The 18,366-nt window shown below is 39.9% G+C and overlaps 1 protein-coding gene across 1 annotated transcript in view; it reads left to right on the plus strand.

The window, feature by feature from the left end:
* The window catches only part of TMEM132B (transmembrane protein 132B), a 254,428-nt gene that overhangs the window by 169,753 nt on the left and 66,309 nt on the right, over positions 1–18,366 (plus strand). The window contains exon 4 of the mRNA XM_054219948.1: positions 4,957–5,143. Coding sequence (XP_054075923.1) covers positions 4,957–5,143 — 187 coding nt within the window. The remainder of the gene's footprint in view (positions 1–4,956; positions 5,144–18,366) is intronic.

An 18,366-nucleotide genomic window follows, 5' to 3' on the forward strand; every position in this document is an offset into this window, starting at 1 on the left:
CTAACATTAGAGCTGTGGTGGACCTTCACAGTAGTCTATTATTTTTTTTTTGGGGGGGGGAAGCCTATGCAGTTCCATATAAATGCTTAGTAAGGTAATAAATGTAGAGAAACAAAATCTGATATTGGATTTTTTTTTTTTAGATTCAGATTTAAAATATATATTTTTTTTTTCCTGCTGTTTGCATACGCTAGCAGATTCGGGAAGAAAATCAATCAGAATATATGTAACAAGGTAACATGATAGATAGCCCTCCAAAACCAGTGTGAATCTGTACAAAGCATCTGAATGCCATAACGCAAGAGTTCTCTAAGGTGCTCAGGAGCACTTGAAACCCAGGCCTTGTTTTTCTAGTGGCTTGTGCAGCCTGTGATTTGTTCCACAGGTAGAGTGTTTTTCACTGAGGAGAGGCTTTGCCTCTGGGTGGAGTGCTCACTCCTTTGTGGCTGAATGTACAGCCCGAGGAGATGCTTCAGGTTCAGCTTGATGAGCCGAGCAAGGCAGGTGGGCTCTGCAGCCGCCTGCCTGGACATGTCCCTTGCAGGACAGTTCTGTGACTTAGCAACATTTTCGTGTCCTGATTAACTCTTCTCTTCTTATTCTGGAGTCATTTGGAGCTAGCGTTGGCTTTATTTGGCATGGATTTACCATTCTGTGCTAAAACCCTGTTCTCTTCTATTCCAGGTTGGGATCCCAACCATGCCTGCTAACGGCTGGGTACAGAATAAGGCTTGCTGGGCTGTTGGGGACCCGGTTTGAATGCCTTAGATTTATATGAGGCTAGACAACAGGAAATTCTGCAGAAATCTCAAGGTTTTGGGGGTTCTTCTAGCACCTAACAGAGGCAGCATTGTGAAAGTACACAAACAGGATTATAAATTGCAAGTTGAAAAGAGGGCCTACTTACTGGAGTTGGCGAGAGGAAATAAATCCAAGGCCATGTTTTCTTTTTCTCCTCTCACCAGAAAGAAAAATGTGTAATGAATGTCTCATGTCTGAAACACTGGGATGGATTCATCAAAGGGAGTTAGTAATTACCAAATTGAGAGAATCATGAAGCGCTTTTCTAAATTTGAAAGGCTCATCAAGAATAGATCAGGAGCAGGCAAAATTAATAGTTATGAACTCATTTCCATAGAAATGGACTTATTAGCAAGCATGCCAGCTGCCTAAAATTATAAGGTCTTTTCCTTGTGCTTGCAGGAAATAATCTTTTTTTATAAAAGTAATTTTGACTTTTTATTTTTTATTGCTCCTCTAAACTAGGGTTTGGCAAAATCCTTCTAAACCGGGAAAAGACTTCACTGGACAATAGAAATATTTAACTAAAAAAGAGAAGAAAGATGTGGAAAGGGGAAGTGATTTATAATCCTTGGATTCCATCAGACTCTTCCCAATTGTGCAAACTTATTTAAGAGAAAAATGGAATAAGTTGCAAGAAAAAGCTGAAAAATCTTTATAGGATAAAGTTTGGTTTAGCAGGATTTAATGGCTGATAACAGCATGAGTTACAGTCGTCGTCTTCTCTGCTAGTGGATTTTCCCACTGGTAGCGTTTTGTCTTCACCAGGCAGTTGCAGATCAACAGTGACTACAAAGACCAACATATTGGCCACCAGCTACAAATCAGGCTAAAAGCTGAAGATTTGCCGTGGTAGAGTGGAGGGACTTCTTTTAAAAAGGGTTATAGTGTAATGCTGTATAGCCAGGAAAGAAATGTATATACAGGTGTTGCAATGTGGATTTATCAGCTAACGGAGCTGACATAAGTAAATGCTAACCTTTAAGGTCTTGATTATGGTTTAATTTATCTCTGGTTTTACTTTAGCAACCTCCATCAATTTCAGTGGAGAAAGGCAGTGGTCTCCTGCACGGTAATATAGAGGATGGTTAATAAATTGCAGGAATTATGAATATAGCACCAATCCTTCCTCTAGGAGAGAAGCTCCTGTAGGCTAAGAGATGCAGCGGCCAGTAGGAAGGCACTAGTCTGAGCAAGAAAGAAATTCACTTCTCAGGTTTTATCATGGGTTCATTATAGTTGTAACCTGGGAAGAGACTTAGAACAAAGAGGGCGGATTGGTCCGTGGGGTACTCTGTGTCCCAGATACTATAACGCTAGGCATTGCTTGAAGGCTGAATCTTTGTCCTAAAGAGGGAAAAAGGGAGATCATAATTTTAGAGAAAATTCATTGACCTGCTGTTCTGAAGGTAACTGGAAACCTGCTGGTGAATAAAGGAGTCCAGAAAGTTGAATGCTGGTTTGCTAAAGCTATACACTTGATGGAGAAACTCTGTAAGTGAAAGACGGTTAGATACAGTAAGTCCATCTCTTTCAGCAAAAGTCCAAGTGAAAAGAATTGGATCGTTCTTTAATCAATATTAATATTTTATGCTACGTGATTTGCTTCTGAGACAGCAGAAAAGATTTGACAAGCCATGTTGCTTTTCCAGGTGATGCTAAGGATTCTTTATGGAACGAGGACCAAGGAAGTCCTGTGTCCTGGGAGACCTGAGAAGTTGGCTTTGCTTTAGTTCATACATTAATATTAGTTAGATCTGAGGAAGGTTTATGTATGTGAGTTGCTGCTCTTTTCTAGATGCACGCAGACTTATTTCTAATCCAGCAGTGTATAACCACATCTGCCTTTAAATGAAACTTATGTCTTTTATATCTACACAGCCGTGCTAAGGATGCAGTGAAGGTCTTTGCGTATTTACAGCCACAAGAGTCATTTTGCTCCCTGGCAATTACTTCAGCTTGCTATATAGGCAAGGCACACACACGCTTCTCTTAGGGAGATCTGAGTCCCAGACTGTCTTAAAAATGTAAAAGCACTATTATGGTTACTTTTTGGATGTGTGAAAAGAAAACCAGGAAAGGAATAATTGAAGGCATGGTGGACCGAGCTCAAAGGAGTGCTCGTCAGTGGGACATGTGGAATGGATTTATCAGGGCAGACTAACCTGACATATTATTTAACTGGTGAATCTAAAGTAAAACCCTTTTGGTTTTGTTCTGAATTTGAAACCGTTTGTGGCTGTTTTTGTGAGTGGCAACTATTGACTTGAACAGATTGAACCTAAATTGCAGATCTAAACATACCTTGAAAAGCCCACTATCTAGATCCATAGTTAGTGTAAAGCTCATCTCTAAATTTTATTTCTGTGTTGTGAGAAAATTAATTTTATGGAATTTAGATAAAACAAACTGCCAGAAGTGATACGCAGAAAACTATGAAGTTGAGTACTCCATCGTGGTGCCCACAGTGGTTATGTTTTTAACAGAAATGGTTTAATTACATCCCTAGTATTGTGTAATAATACTTGTCTTAAAAGGGTTTTGCTGATGTCTGGTTGCCCACCCAAAAGATGCCTTAATAGCTTCTAGTTTTGCCTTGAGGTGGATATTATCTTCTGTCAGCATGGAAAATATTTATCCTCCAGGCATTGAGCATATGTTTGTGTTGTTTGTTGTCAGAAAGAAAACACAAAAATCAATAATTCCTGTTCAGATTTCTTTCCTTTACAATGTGCCTTCAAAAACATATGGCAAAAACAGATTCTGCCTCTGTGCAGTTGGGAAGAGGAAAAGGATGTTTTCAGTCTCTGTTCTTTGTAGCGGCAGGCTAAAACTTTCTGTGGACACAGCTCTTGGAGTCACTTCTTTAGGGTAAGGGCACAGAAATAACATACCGTGGGACAGGATAGATGGTGAAGTTACAGAGGGCAGGTGATGTGACTGTGGGGTGTCTGCATGCACAGGACGCATCCCTAGATTGGGAGCAAGCTATCTCATGCTCACAGTAAGAGCACATTCGAGTTGTTACAGAATGGCCTAGCGTGCTGCAAATTCAGATTTTAACCTATTTTATGAGCATGTACCCTGAAACTTCAGTAATTTTGATAACATCGTTTGTCTCTTCAACAGAATACAGTTAAGCATCTGGGTCTGCAGTCAGGTTAGCTGCCTTTCCGTCCCACCTCCCTGTTTAGCTGCATCAGGTCTCCACGCTGCAGGTGTCTGTCTGGGAAACTGGGGAGGGAATGTGTATGCTGCTTTGTAAAGTACCTTAATTTTTGTGGAAGTAAAGTGCTGATGAGCAAAGGTCTGCTTTCTAAATAGGTCCCTGCTGCGGATATGCCAAGTGCTGCTGGTTAAAACTTGGTGTCTGCTTTCGTCTCTGTAACAAGAAGATAAGATCTGTCTTTCTAACCTGAGGATTAATTATTAATATTTACATAGTGTTGGACCAGAGGAGAGTGCTACATGTTGTTGTTAACAAAAGATGCAGAAGTAATACAGTTCTGAATGCTGTGCATTTACATCCATTTCTTTACCTTTAAATTTTTATTTCCGGGTGAGGAATATATATTGATCGCCATATAATTACAAGTCTGCACCACTGTCGAGAAGAATGTTTTCATGAATTGAAAATAAGGATAATCTACCTCCCATTTTTTGTCATGTATAATTTCTGCAAATCCATTTTTTCACTGGAATAAAGACAAGTTTGGGTTTGAAAGACTTCCCTCCCCTCCCCAAAAAGCTCATTTCTGATACAGCATGAGGAATGGCCAAGTGTTTTGTTGTTTTGGAACATCAGTATTTGCAGCAAAAAAATTATAATAATGCTATATTAAATAATTTAGCAACATCTGTGCAATGCAATTCCCAGGATTTAGGACTTGTTCTGTAAGTTCATTGTGATTATGGAAAATGAATGCCTGAGTTTAATGGGAAAAATGCCTCCATTTCAGGAAACTAAAAGATACGGTGTCACCTTATCTATGAAGTCTGGCTGTTTCCCAGCGTGTTTGATTTAGGTTTCTGTCGGTGTCTTCAAGCCTGCATGTTGAATTTGATGGTGAATAGAGAAGAAAAATCAAAATGTATTTTGTCATTGACATCCTACTGATGTTGTGGGCAATTTTGTTTGTTTTTTTTTTTTTCCAGAGCAAACATGTCCTCCTACGAGATCCTGCAGATGGACTTTGAGATCGACAACACGAGCAGCCCAGCCGGGGCCCAGCAAATTACCTGGCAGGTGGAATACCCTCGAGATGACTCCGTGAGCGAACTGGTGGTCTCCGAGATCTTTGTCAGCCGAACAATGTTTGTGGGGATTGTTCCTCTTGCGATGGTAAGGACTTGCTGCTTCTTCTTTTTGCTAAATGTGTCTGTTGATTCTCATTAGTATTCAAGGGAATGTGAGCCATTTTATTATATGCTACTTCCTATGCACCTGCTGCAAGTGATTTAAATGCAAAAAATACATTTCAATAATATTTTATTTACCTGATATGCCGTAATGGCTCCTTGGAAACCATTTGAGCCTTTTGTGAAAATCCTTTACCGTTTGTGGATTATTGGCCTGGTACATGGTAATAGCTCCTTTGGAGCCATTGTCTTCTGGTGTATTAAAGTGACTGCCATGCATGTGCTCTAAGGCTAAATGTTGCAATTAGTTGGGACATTTTCAATGAAATAAATTAGCATGCATGTGTGGGAAACTTCATTGCTAAACCAAACAACTGGACTGTTTTCTGCTTTGCTTTTCCCCAAAGAGCCACACAGTCTAGTGAGCTGCAAAGTGTCAGTTTAATAAAAGGTCCGTTTTGAGGTATAAAGAAAGGACAAAATACTTTCTGAAGATGAAGGTGTTGGCCATATTTTCTAGGCAGGGTTTAAGGTGTATGTGTGCAGAAAGCTCAAAGCCGACGGTTTGTTTAAAAAATGCAAATATCTCTTCTAAAATCAAACACACCTTTTCTAGGAGGGACCTTTGGTCTACATTTGGGCCTGATGGACTTTTTTAGTATTAGAGCTTTTGCATGACCAGTGATTTCAGTGAGGGTGTTCCGGTGTAAAACTAGAGAAACAGCCAGAGAGCCTGAATGTTACAGCAGTTCCCTCAGAAACACTGGTAATTTTTGTTTCTTCTCATGAACATTTGCTCTTCCTTTCTGAGTCACTCTGTGCTGGTTTTCTTTCTATTACACCATATAAAGAACAAATACCGGTGTTTTCCTCTGCATGACCACTAGCTTCTCCTACTGGGACAGAAGCAAGGAAAGGTGCTTGTAAAGGTAAACAAGACCTGAAATTATTTTAATTTCTAGTTCCTCCTGCCAAACGCTACGCTACTGGCAGCCCAGTGATAAAGGAGAAATTATATGCAGAAAAGTCAATAGATAATTTTTTTCCCCATGCTTTTTTTTTGAAGTATGTAGGGGATGAAACAAAACTCCAGTTGCGTGGATGGAATATTATCAAATAGTAGTGGTAAATCAGATACAATAATGACAGAATGTGGTTCATGAACAGTCTTGCACACAGCATTGCCGGTTTCAAACAAATAGCGTGGAGAGCACCACAGATAGAAAAGAAAAGCAAATCCAACCCAAAAGCCCATTGTGAATGTTGGATCAGAGCTTTGCTGCTGTCTCTGCCAGGGTTTTGCCGGGGTTTCGCTTCATCTCTTTGCTGTTATGGCAGATGTTGGCCACTTCAGCTGTCTCTAAACGTCCTTGGACAAAATCTGAGGCTGAACCTGAATTTTAAGTGGAGCTAATCTAATCTCTGATGCTTTGTCATTGTAAAGTAACCATGGAGTAAAGCAAAAAGCTTCTTTTGTGAATTTATGATCTTAGTTCTTAAATGGGGGTCTCATGTGGGCTATTACTTTGTTGTTGCATGTGAGCATCCCTGACTGGCTTGGCCCAAGGCTGGTAAGAGAATTGATGACAGCCATGGCAGGAACAACAGCTTGTATTTGCATTTCTTTCCCCTGTGTTTCCCAGTTTGCAGTGCTGCTTCATTTAACACTTGCTAACTGGTGCAGGTTCTGGCACTGCATTGCCCAGTCAGGAGCGAAAAATAACTGCTTTGTGCATCATCCCGTGTTGTTCAGGGAAACACGTTCCCGAGGCCCAGGGTTTCTGACTGAACTAAATGCATTTTAATGTTCATTCCTCTTCAAGAATTGCCTGGCTCGTTGGTAAGGCAGTCTCCCTCTGAGTGCAGGTGGTAGCTGTAAAGGAGAGTTTTGTCATCTCCTGGACCTTGGTCCCCCAGAAGAGCACCACAGAAGGGTCCAGAACCCAGTGTGTTCTGTGCCTTTGCCATTGTGCTGAGCATAGATTACTTGCTGTTCCTTTTCAGCATATCCACTGTTTTGTTATAAACATTGAATGCTTATAGATGAGAACAGAGAGTTCTTTGGAGAGTTTAAAGTTTGAGGTAAACATTTAATCTTTGATTTGCAAGAGTGAATGTTTTGATGGGATTACCAAAACCACATGGTGGTTCAGTGGTAATGACAACGGCATTTGCACGAAGAAGTGCAGCTCAGTCTCATGAAAAGGAAAAATTTCTTTCCAGTAAGAATACTGAGGTGGATTCAGTAAGTTTACTGGAGGAGAAATTGGCTGTGAAATCCTGCAAAACAAAAATGAACTTCAATGTGTGGATCTCTTTCTGCAGGACGCTTTGGTTCTTTTAATATGATGACATCCTCTTCCATGTGGTTTGGAATATTGCTGTTTTGTTGCTGCAGTTGGTCATGAGTTTATCTTTGTTTTCCATGCTACTTTCTTAAACAGGAGAAAATCGAAAGAGCCTGCAGATAATTTATTCTGTCGTTGCATTGTGGTGGCTCTGGAGATAGTGGTTGGGATATTTTTCTCGTTACTAGCTTGCTTTTTTTTTTTTTTTTTAGATAAAGATACGGTAGACTGCATGGTAACATTTGAATAATAGCCTGATGAAAAGCGCTGATTTTTTGCTTTAGTGAGTTTATGAAGCCCTTAACATCAAATCTCATGTTCTTAACATTTACATTTGGTAGCAAGCTTGAAAGGCATTTTTTTGGTTTTATTGCTTTTGGGTTTTTCTAAGTGAAGATACAGCTGATTTTTGCGCATTATGTAGCAAAAAATAGCTCCTTATTAGCAGACAATCTTGCTGTAATGAATTGGTATTGCAGATTATTTCTGGCTAGTCCTTTGGTATCAAATCAGCAGTGCATTAATGAGCACTGTTTGGAGATGCACAGAAGGAAGCTGGGGCAGGGAGAGTCGACAGGTGAAATCCTGGCCAGGGCAGCACCTGTGGGCTGTGCCCTGTGCCTGCTCCGGAGATGAGCTTATCCAACACAACTCGGTGAAAGAGCATTATGATAAACTGCAATGCCTACACGCTGTGACTAAAAGGGAACGGAGATTTTTCAAGCCTTGATAGGGACATTAGGAAGTAAGTGGAAACTTGTTAGAGTGTGAGAAAAGTCAAAATGCTTAGTGAGAAAAGTAGAAATACTTAGTGTAGCAAACCCAACTATTCTGTATGATAACTGTAAAAATACTGTGGGTTTCTTGGGGTGATTTGCATACTTTTTTGAAGAGGATTATAATACAGCCTTGGAATATTGGGAATTCCTCTCAAACTATCCATTTTAATTTGAATGATCCTCCATATAATGAATCTCAGTGTTATTTATTGCCAAATTCAGTGCCTTCAAAATATGTAAATAGATAAAACATTTGCACTGATGAGAGAAAATACAAACAAAATTTCATATTGAAAGAGAGCCCCCTTTCTGCATCATCTGACAGTTCTCCTCAAATCCTTGAGCTTCTTCTAATTGAAACATCCAGTCGCAGCAACCGCACAGGGCCAGAGAGTTGGGATTTCCAAGGGAACCACATCCAGATGGAAACAGCACAGTCCAGTAATTTAGGATTTGCTTTATGAAAGTCGCATCTCTACTTCTGGGTGGGCAATGTAGACTCTGTGCACAGTGGGAAGGCGCACAGAGAGGATGCCATCAGAGTGCAGACCATCCTGGGCTGGCACGGCAAAGAAAAGAGAAAATATCAAGATGGGTGATCACAAATGCGTGCAGCCTCCACCGCTCTCAGGAGCTGGTTTGGATGGCAGCTGTGGTAACCCCACTGCTGCTGTAAGGGTCACCTTTCTTTGCGGAGTTGTTCTTAGGGCTCTGCCTGTAGATAGATGCCTGCTGAGAGGCTTCTGTCCTGTAGCACTTATTATAGAGGAACATAGTGGGGAATGCTCTTGTTAAGCTATACTCTCATTTCCATCATTCGCAGCTGCTGAGAAGAATGTGGAAAAGGAATTGACCCAGTCTGCATGTGTACAGCCAAAGTTGTTGGAGAGAACACAGTTGGTTTTACTTGAGGAATGTTTTCAGACGTGAAACTCCCAGTTTTTGTTTAGTCCAAACATGGCTTTCTTACCTCTTAGCAGGTGACTGGAACACCAGTGCAAAATCAGTTCAGAGTGCGAAGTGCTTATCGTCTCACTGGCACCATTTCCAGCCTCATGTAGGATCTGATCCCAGATGGTATTGCTGTGTGCGTTTTACACCATTTTAGAAACAGATTGTTTGGGGTTTTTTGTATTCAATGGTCATTGACTTATGCTGAGATGAAACCTGGGCCTCACCTACCTCTCCTACCTGGTCTTTGTTTTATAAACTAACTGATCTCCCAAAGTGCTTATACCGACAGCCTGCGGTTTGTTCCTGGAAGGTTTTATTTCTGTAAATGAGGCTGGATTGGGAAATTCACCCTTTCTGAGCGTGAAAATTGGATATATGCATAATTGTCCTCTTGTATAGCTGTAGAGGTATAAAAATACGTGTATTGAGACAAGGTGTTCTAAGATACCCATCTGTAAGTATGCAGGGAAATATACGATTCTTTCTTAGTTACTTTTTTTCAGTTTGCTTTATAAGTGGTCAGTGAAATTCTGCATTCTTTGGACAACAGGCTGAGAAGACACAAAGCTCAAAACGTAGCAATCTGAAATCCTTCTGAGTGTTGCTGTTCTAATCTCGGAAGCTGTGCAGCTGGGTTCCTGTTAGGAGGGAGAGTGGATTTGAAAATGAATGAAAACCATCTATGTGCGTGCATTCCTCTATAAGTATGACTTTGCAAGTCATTCTAAATTCATTTTCTGTGAACTGTGGCGAATAAAATACGTGAAGGTGCATTGTCCTGTAGCTGCTAGAGCATTTTCTGATAGCTAAAAGGGATTGGATGGGCCTGCTTACATAAGGAAAATAAATAAATGCTAATTCCTAAAACTCCATGCAAATTAACAAAATATTTTTTCCTTAAGTACTCTATTATTATTTAATATTTATGTAGTGTTTTATATTTTGAGAACACTTTATAGACATTAATCAATCAGACCTGAATAAACCAAGCTTGATGAGAATGGAAAATTAAATGGAAATTAAGTCACTCTCACTCAGTTTTACCTGTCTCTGAGTGATTTGTAAATCACTTTTCATACTCCTATAGGTACTTTTTAAAACACTTTAAAAAATTCTTACAGTACTATTGCTTATTATCTCTAAAAACTGTTTTGGTTTGAAAAGAGGATAGGATTTATACTGTCAAGAACTAATGACAGCACAGATGAGTGGCTTTGAAGAATGGAAATGCTGTTTTATCACCTAAAGCTGTGCATAACTATGTAAGCCGATTTAATTCAGGTAAAAATGCGTGGATGGGAGGATTACCCTCCTAATTTGAAGCCTATTTAGAAGCTGGAATATTTGACTCCTGGAGGGTTCTTTGGAGGAGACCGGGAAGCATATTTAGTTTTGTCTAAGTTTTTACCGTAGGCTTTTCAGATAAAAAACTGTTGAGAAATTTTACCTATAGAAAAGAATGAGACTGAACACCGTACTGAGGCCGCTATTTTTGGGGACTGCACCATCCTCTTGCGTCCACCGCGTTACTGCACCGTCCTCTTGCAAGATACAAGTACTTAAATACTTTTGAAGACTGGGCCTGGCTGCTCAGTTTAACGTTCCACAATGCGCTGAGTGACAGATGAAAATGTCAGCTGCTTTGCTCCTGTGAGGCTTATCTTGTTTCCTTTTTGACAATGAATGTCCCTGATAATTGATTCTTCCAACATCTGGTGTACAGATTAACATGTGGAACTAATGTCCCAAAAAGTAGAAAGGTGATCCATTTTCATCGTGTTTAATAAAATAACAGATCAAGGTGAGAAAGTGGAACACAACCACATTTTAAACTCTTTTTGGTTCCGCTATTTTGTTATGTTACTGAATATGAGGAATAGAATCTGCCTTCTGATATTACGATTACTAATGGTAAACTCCGCAGGTGATTATTTTAAAACAAGTTTTATGGCATTGAAGTAGGATGCGAGTTGTGAATCTGGTTGATGTCTAATGCATCACAAAGTGTGTTTTAGGCATCCAGCAGATCTGTCAGAACATTGCAAAGCTGGATCTAAACAAAATGCCTTGATTTCTCTTAATATAATAATTTTGCAGTATAATAACCTGCAAAGTGGAAGTGTGTGTCCTGCTAATTATAGAAATTGATAGCACAAAGAAATCTGTTCTATCCAGTGGTGATACAATTCTCACAGTTATCTCTCTTGATCTAAATAGACATAAACTTCAGTTTCCACAGTTTTGGAAAGTTGCTGGTAGCAAAGTAGTCAGTGGACTCTGACTCGTGGGGTACAAGAAACAAACACTTCACCAGCTTTGAGCCTGTCATCCAGGTTTCTGTCACAAATAAATGTGATTGGATTAATCTGTTACCTAACTTAGCTGGGGAAAAATATTAAAAAAAGAAAAATCCAGGTCTTTTGGAGAGTTTCTAGGCAACCAGGAACTTAGTCAAAGTAAAGAACAAGACATTGAAGAGATGTATTTTAACTTTTTTTTGTAAGAAGGCTCCAGCTGAGGCTGAAGGCTTGAGGAACAATAGGTTTAATAATAGACGAATATCTAGCATTCTCTTCTTATCGAGGAAAATGATGGCTTGGTCTGTGACTGGCAGCACTGGTGTTTTAGATATATGCGCTACAGATGCTTTCTTGTATAGTAATAGAATTGTAATTCCCAGACTGCCATTATTCTAAAGTGTTTTCCAAATGCAACTATCAATATTTCACCAGTGCTCTGAGCCCCTCAGCCTGAAACATTTCTGTATATCCTAGAAGTATTTAATCTATGTCTTCAGAAATCTTGTTTCCTCCCCAAAAATGTAAGCTATTGGTTGACTAATGGTTTACTAATGTTGTGAATCACGTAGAAACGCAGATGGCTGTTTGTACTCCAGTGAGGTTTCTTTTAAATGGGAGGCTGAATAATAGCATCTCCAGTTGCTGCTGGCAAACGTACTGACATGAACACCCAGAAAAATCGTTCTTAAAGATGCCCATTTCTATAACTCAGGCTGAAAGGGAATTGCTGAGTGCAACACTTTGCTTATTTGTTTTAGAAAAAGCAGGAATGCAGAGTGAGGGTGGGGGTTTTTTTTGGTTTTGTTTTGTTTTGTTTTTTCTTTCGGTTTGTGGGGTTTTTTTTTGTTTGTTTCTTTTGTTTTTTTAACGTATTTCTAACTTTGGCTGCCAAGTATCTACTGAGGAACAGGAGGCTAAACACCATTTGGAATGAATGCCACCAAATCCCCATTTGCAGAGACGGCATGGCCTTGTGCTCTTATTCATGGAGAGTCCACTGCTGTCTTGTTCTGATATATCTTTCCCAGTAAGGGCTGCGTGCCTTTCCAGCTTTAAGGTTCGATTAAAAACGTAAAATGTTTTTGTGGGAAGATTTTCCAAAAATGATGGACTAAATAAAAAAACCCTCTCTGAAATACTTGGTTTTGTCTACCCTGCATAAAAGAGCCAGGACTTGGGTGCCTGGATTGTGCTGGGAATTGTCACATGCCTGGAGAGCAGTAGACTCCATATGCAAGCCCTCAAGCAAGCTGGGGCCATGGCACAAACTCAAGACAGATCCACATGCATCCACAGCCAGCCATGGTCCGCAGTGGTTCTCCATGCGGAATGATGCCTCTAGTCAAATAAGCAGTCATTTTAAAGTTTAGAAATGATGTGTTTCCTGGTACTACTTCTCCTGCTTCGTCGCTTTTGTCTATGAGTCTGCTGAGATAATGTCCTGTTCCATTATTCAGATTCTGTGACGGCTTTCATTCATGACGATTCCTGTGCCCTTCTTGGGGAAAAGATTTCTTCTGTGCATTCATTTTAATTCAGTACAAGTTAAAAGGTGTCTGAAGTAATGTGAATTTGAGCGTCCATGTTCCTACATAGACCACTGTTCATTCCAGCTATCAAAAAGGGAGTGTTTAAAAATAAAAAAAAAAAAAACCTTTAAAGAATTTATTGTTCCTACAGAAATATTTTTTTCCTAATGGCAGCATACTTATATTCAGATACCAATTAAAGGAGCACATTTACACCAAGATGGAAATTGACCCAGACTTAGAAAGAAGCTTACCTTCACCTTAAACTAAAATAAGAAAATGTAAAGCTTTAGCAGCCTCTTTTCTTTGCCCTCTCTGAGGTCAGTTATAAAACCCTAGAACGTTTAATTCTGAGTGTCAAAAATATCAGAATAGGATCAGTCACTTCTAGCAAACCCAGATGATTTACATACTTTTTTAGGGGTTAGTTAAAATGTATTTATGTGCACAATGTCCCATATGTGTTTATCCATTGCACTTAATGCATATTTCTTACTTGAAATAATTTTGACCTTTGGCCTTCCAGTTCCCTTTAAATTATACAGTGCATCTCTGTTTTACTTTGCATGTAAAGTGAACTGCACAGAACATGATTTTGTCATTCACAAAATTCACCGTTTCACGGGAAAAATATTTAAAAGTTAATTCAATATAGAGTAGGTCTTCATCTGAGAAATATCAGGGATTATCAAGATTTTTTTTAAATAAAACCAGAATCTGTGAGTCCCAGATCACAGATTTCAGTGTGATTTTAATGTTAATTAATGGGAGCAGGATTGAAGCCTTGAGCTTCCCTAAAACCCCACACTGGGGGGATTGATTTTAAACTCAAAGCAAATTAACTGCTGTGGAGAGAGTACAGAATAAGAAAAAAGAAAATCTTCTTTTGTATTATTATATTTCCCATGCCCATGGCGAGTGTTTTATGTCTCTGTAGCAGAGACAGTATCTTCTGCAATTATTACCGTCTTCAAATTAATTGTCATAGAGAATTAAATGCTTTTATTTTGTATGGATGTTCTGACAATCACAGGGTGAATTTTATGGAGAAAGATGAAATTTGAAAAGATTTCTTGAAACATATTAACCAAAATACAAGCCACTGACAATTTGATTAAGTTTGGTCCAGGGGAAGACTTTGACTCTGAAATATGCTGGAGGAGAAAGGCGGGAGCAGCGCATGTCCCGAGGAATGCCTGCGCGGGCTTCGCTCCCACTGAACCAAGCCAGGAGATTCCAACATGCTTTGTGAACGGACATTCAGAAGAGCTATTTTGGATTGATCAAAATTGTTTTACAGTGGAAAACCATATTTCCTTGAACTGAGGTGTTTGATTAAACTTGATTAAATAATGTGCAAATGTTTAAATTTGAAAAAAAAAAAAAAAAAAAGCTTTTTTTCTTAAGTGAAAATGCCCCATTATGAATATGGCAGAGTAGGAGCATTTTGATAATGTAAGCCTTCTTTCTCAGTGTTCTTCTGGAAATGAAATTCCAGCCAAATCTCCTCAATTTCATGAAGTGTTTCAATTTTAACTGGACTGTATTTTCTAAAGGATACCGCATTTTTTTCCCCCTTTCAGTCTCATTCTGGGCATCTGAACTAGGTCTTGGAATTGCTCATTGTGAACCATTATCCCTTTTTTCCTCTGCTCAGTTAAGCATACTCTACCATTTAATTTTGAGAGTAAAAAAGAAAGAAACCAAACGAGAATTTGCTATTGGTGGGACAAAAATAATGACATTTCGAGTGTTTCCATGAAAGCAATGTGACATGACAAATTTTAAGAAGCTGTGTGAATACTATTAATATTTATGATGCACTCAAGAAAGCAGCTATTGTGTGCCACATCCATCAAAGATAAGAATTGTATTCAACTGTGTTGGGTGATAAACATTGAATGACAATAGCTAGAGATTATATGAGGGATTTCATACTCATGTTTTATGCCTGCTTGAGTAAAAGCACCATGTTATTCCACTGTGAACCAATAATTTTCTTTCATGAAATTAGATACACTTGCTGATACTTGTTACAACCATAGTCCAAAACATTAATGAATATGCAGGGAGTGCTGATGCCAAGTGCTTCAGAGATCCTGTTGCAAACTACTCAGGATCAAGTCCTAAAGGCAGCATTTTCCACTAATCCTCCTCTTGGAAATCACTCTGAAGCTCACCAAATTGCAGTCGTTTGTCCACATATTGCTAGTTGTTTGCAGTTTGGATGCATGCTAAGGATTACCCCATGAAACCAAGGCCTTTCCAGCCTAGCAAGCTGGCTTTTTATATCCCGTGTTTCTCTTTAAAAAAATTCTGTCTCTTCACCACTAGGAATGGGTCAGAATTGCCCATGCAGTGGGAACGCCTGCTCTGATCCCACACCAGCATCTGTCTTTAGATAATGTGCCCATGAATGTGCTAAGTCTGGCATCACTTTTCTTCATTGTCATCACTGTAAAATGCAGTTTTGGAACTAATTAATGATCATCTAGGCAAGCAACTGCTGGGGAGAGATAAAGGGGCCATCTCTCCCCACTCTTGCTCTTAAACACTGCACGTCTCCTCCCTGCGCCGTGTGGCCATGCCTGGCAAGCTGCGTGGTCTCGTCCTCCCCCGCTCCCGGTCGATGCTGTGTCTGCTCCTGTGATTAATCTCTTTGACACAGAGGCTGTAGGCTGTGTGCGTTGCCACTTCCATGGTCTTTCTACCCTGCCTTCTTGTTTAAAGTGTAATGCTCTGGAGATACTTCTTTCTGAAGATTGAACTAATGATACCTGAATTCTGCACTGCACACCCCCATCTTTGGAAAAAAACCTGTAATTCAGAGTTGATTGGCAAATACCCGCAGCATCTTAGGTCAGGTGTTTCTAAATAAAGCTATATGTGGAAGAGTTAACATGCTGTCCATATATCAAGGGTAGGAGGACATCCAGGTATTCTTGCAGCCAGAGTGATCTTGGGTCTCTTTGATCCATGTGGAGAGTTGCTATTCTTAGAAAACCTTCTCCAAGGATGCACAGGCACTAAATTCTTGTTAGAAGTGGTTCCAATAATAAATGTGCGGAGGAAAATGCTAAGAGGTGCTCTTCCACTGAGCTGACGGGGCCGTGCTGCCTCTGGAGGGCTATTTGGTTACCTCTGTTCCTCTAGGTTTGCTGCTTCTATCTTTATGAAAAATTTGCTGATGGGAGTTCAGTGTAAGCTGATGGAGGGATCCCTTGACAGACTATCAAGAGTGGTAGGACCTCCTGCAGGCCAGGAATTAGGGCACAGCGAACCTCTTGACAGAGTGATTGCAAGAGGGATGAGCTGAGCCAACCTGAAGTGATTTTTGTGAGCAGTACAGACCATTAACAGAACCCAGACTGGGGAAACAGAGTGTGCTGGATGGAGCTACAAAGCTTTTACTTTGTCTACCTAAAATGAGACCCTCCTTGTTCCTTAACAATTAACCAATAATTTGGCTCATCTGTAATTTTTTCCAGAGTGCTCATTCTGGTTTTACTGCCAATTAACTTATCGTTCCAGTCTTGGTCTATAGCTGATTGGCCAGTAATTTGAACCAAAGCCCTCATCAAAAGGGCATAATTTGTAAAACAGAGAAGAAATCTCAGAGATACTGAAATTACTGTTAATTAAATCAGTACATGAATATAATGGGCACACGTGAACAAAATTATGTTTGTTTTTGAGCTGTTCTGCTAGCTGGAGAGTAAGACTTATTAGGACTATTTAATTGTCAGCCTGTATTTATAATATGTACAGCGAGCTGAGTCCCTTCTGCATTAATTAATTTTGTATTGTGTATACATGTACAAGTGATACATATAGTTCTTAGCTTATGCAAGTAGACCATATTCTTGCCAAGCAGATGCTGTACTATATTTCTTATGCATATGTTGTAGTGAAAGCTTTTCTTTTTAAAAGGTCATTTGTATTTAACACAGCTCTTGTTCAAAGCTGGCATTGACCTTAGTGTAGTTATTTCTGATTTACATAGCCCCAATATCAGTTAGGCTTAGGAATTATTTCCATCTAATTTCTATTTTTTTAATTCAATTAAAATAGCAGGGCAGAGCAGCAATCAGAGCTTTAGAAGTTGTAACGTAGCCTATAAACAGCTATTGTGTATAAAGAAATTTCTTCCAAAGGTGCCTCAGCTTTACTGAAAATGCTAAGCTACAGCTTTATGAAGATAACCAAGATACTCTAACACGGTGCTTTGCGACAGCCTTGTAATATTCTGTGTTGCTCAGTTCTGAAGTTCTTGAATTAGCAGTTTCACAACTCTGCCTCCTGCGGAGCTGGAAGGCAAAGCTGCATGTCGTACTAGACACCTGTCTGTGAGCTCGTTCAAGATCAGTCCAAGGCAGAGGACAACGCTCTGTCGTGGGGGTGGCAGGAGTGGGGGCAGCAGCACTGATGAGGGCAGAGAGGAGCAGGCGTTGCGAATTCCAGGTTATTTGAGAGGTAATACATGCATTCCCTGCTGTGGCTAGAGGAAGAAATGGATGCAGTGAGTTTCAAGGGATGAAATGTTGGCATTGTGCTGAAATCTGTGGTCAAGGACAGGGAGAAGCTAATCGAGTTTTGCATAATCTTTGGGGCCTTCTAATTCTGGGTTGGTAAATGCATTGAAATGGCAATGACTCTTGTTAATCTGGCAATGACTCATGTCATTCCAGCTTGCTTTCCACAGCTTCTGGGAATACCACTGCCCAAAAACTCAGTGCTGGGAGACCAATACTGGCAGGGCTCCTGTACCAGAGCTTGGGAGGGAGCCCAAACACGCTCTTCTCAATTCCTGCAGAGGAAGAACTTTGCCCTGACTTACACACTGATGTGTGCAAGTATTTGCTGTTGCTGCTTGTGCAGCCCCCCCAGTAGGGTTGTAGTAAAGAGTAGGAGGAAAAAGGCAGAGAATATAATTCAAAAATCGCACTTCATTCATCCCCATTCCTGCACATGTCCTTTCTCCTCATGTTGTGGTCAGGAGCAAGCTAATTCCTGTAGTGTTACCCTGGCCTTGTGAAAGAGGAGGAGCCACAAGAATTGAAGTTTGATAGGAAGAAAATGTGGAGCCATTTGGACGCTGCAGCATTTTGCTGTGCCGAGCATGGGTTAACAGGCTTGATGTGCTTCACGTTGCAAGAGATTTAAGCGACAAACAGAATATTTGATCTGTGTCTCTCATTAGTGTGTCACTTCTTCCTTAGAGTATGGATGTCAAAATGCATTTGATCTGCTGCAGAGTTAAAAACACTCATTGTTTCAGCCTCCATTTTGAAGCTCA

This window comes from Rissa tridactyla, chromosome 13 (genome assembly GCF_028500815.1).
Source record: "Rissa tridactyla isolate bRisTri1 chromosome 13, bRisTri1.patW.cur.20221130, whole genome shotgun sequence".
NCBI lineage: Eukaryota > Metazoa > Chordata > Aves > Charadriiformes > Laridae > Rissa > Rissa tridactyla.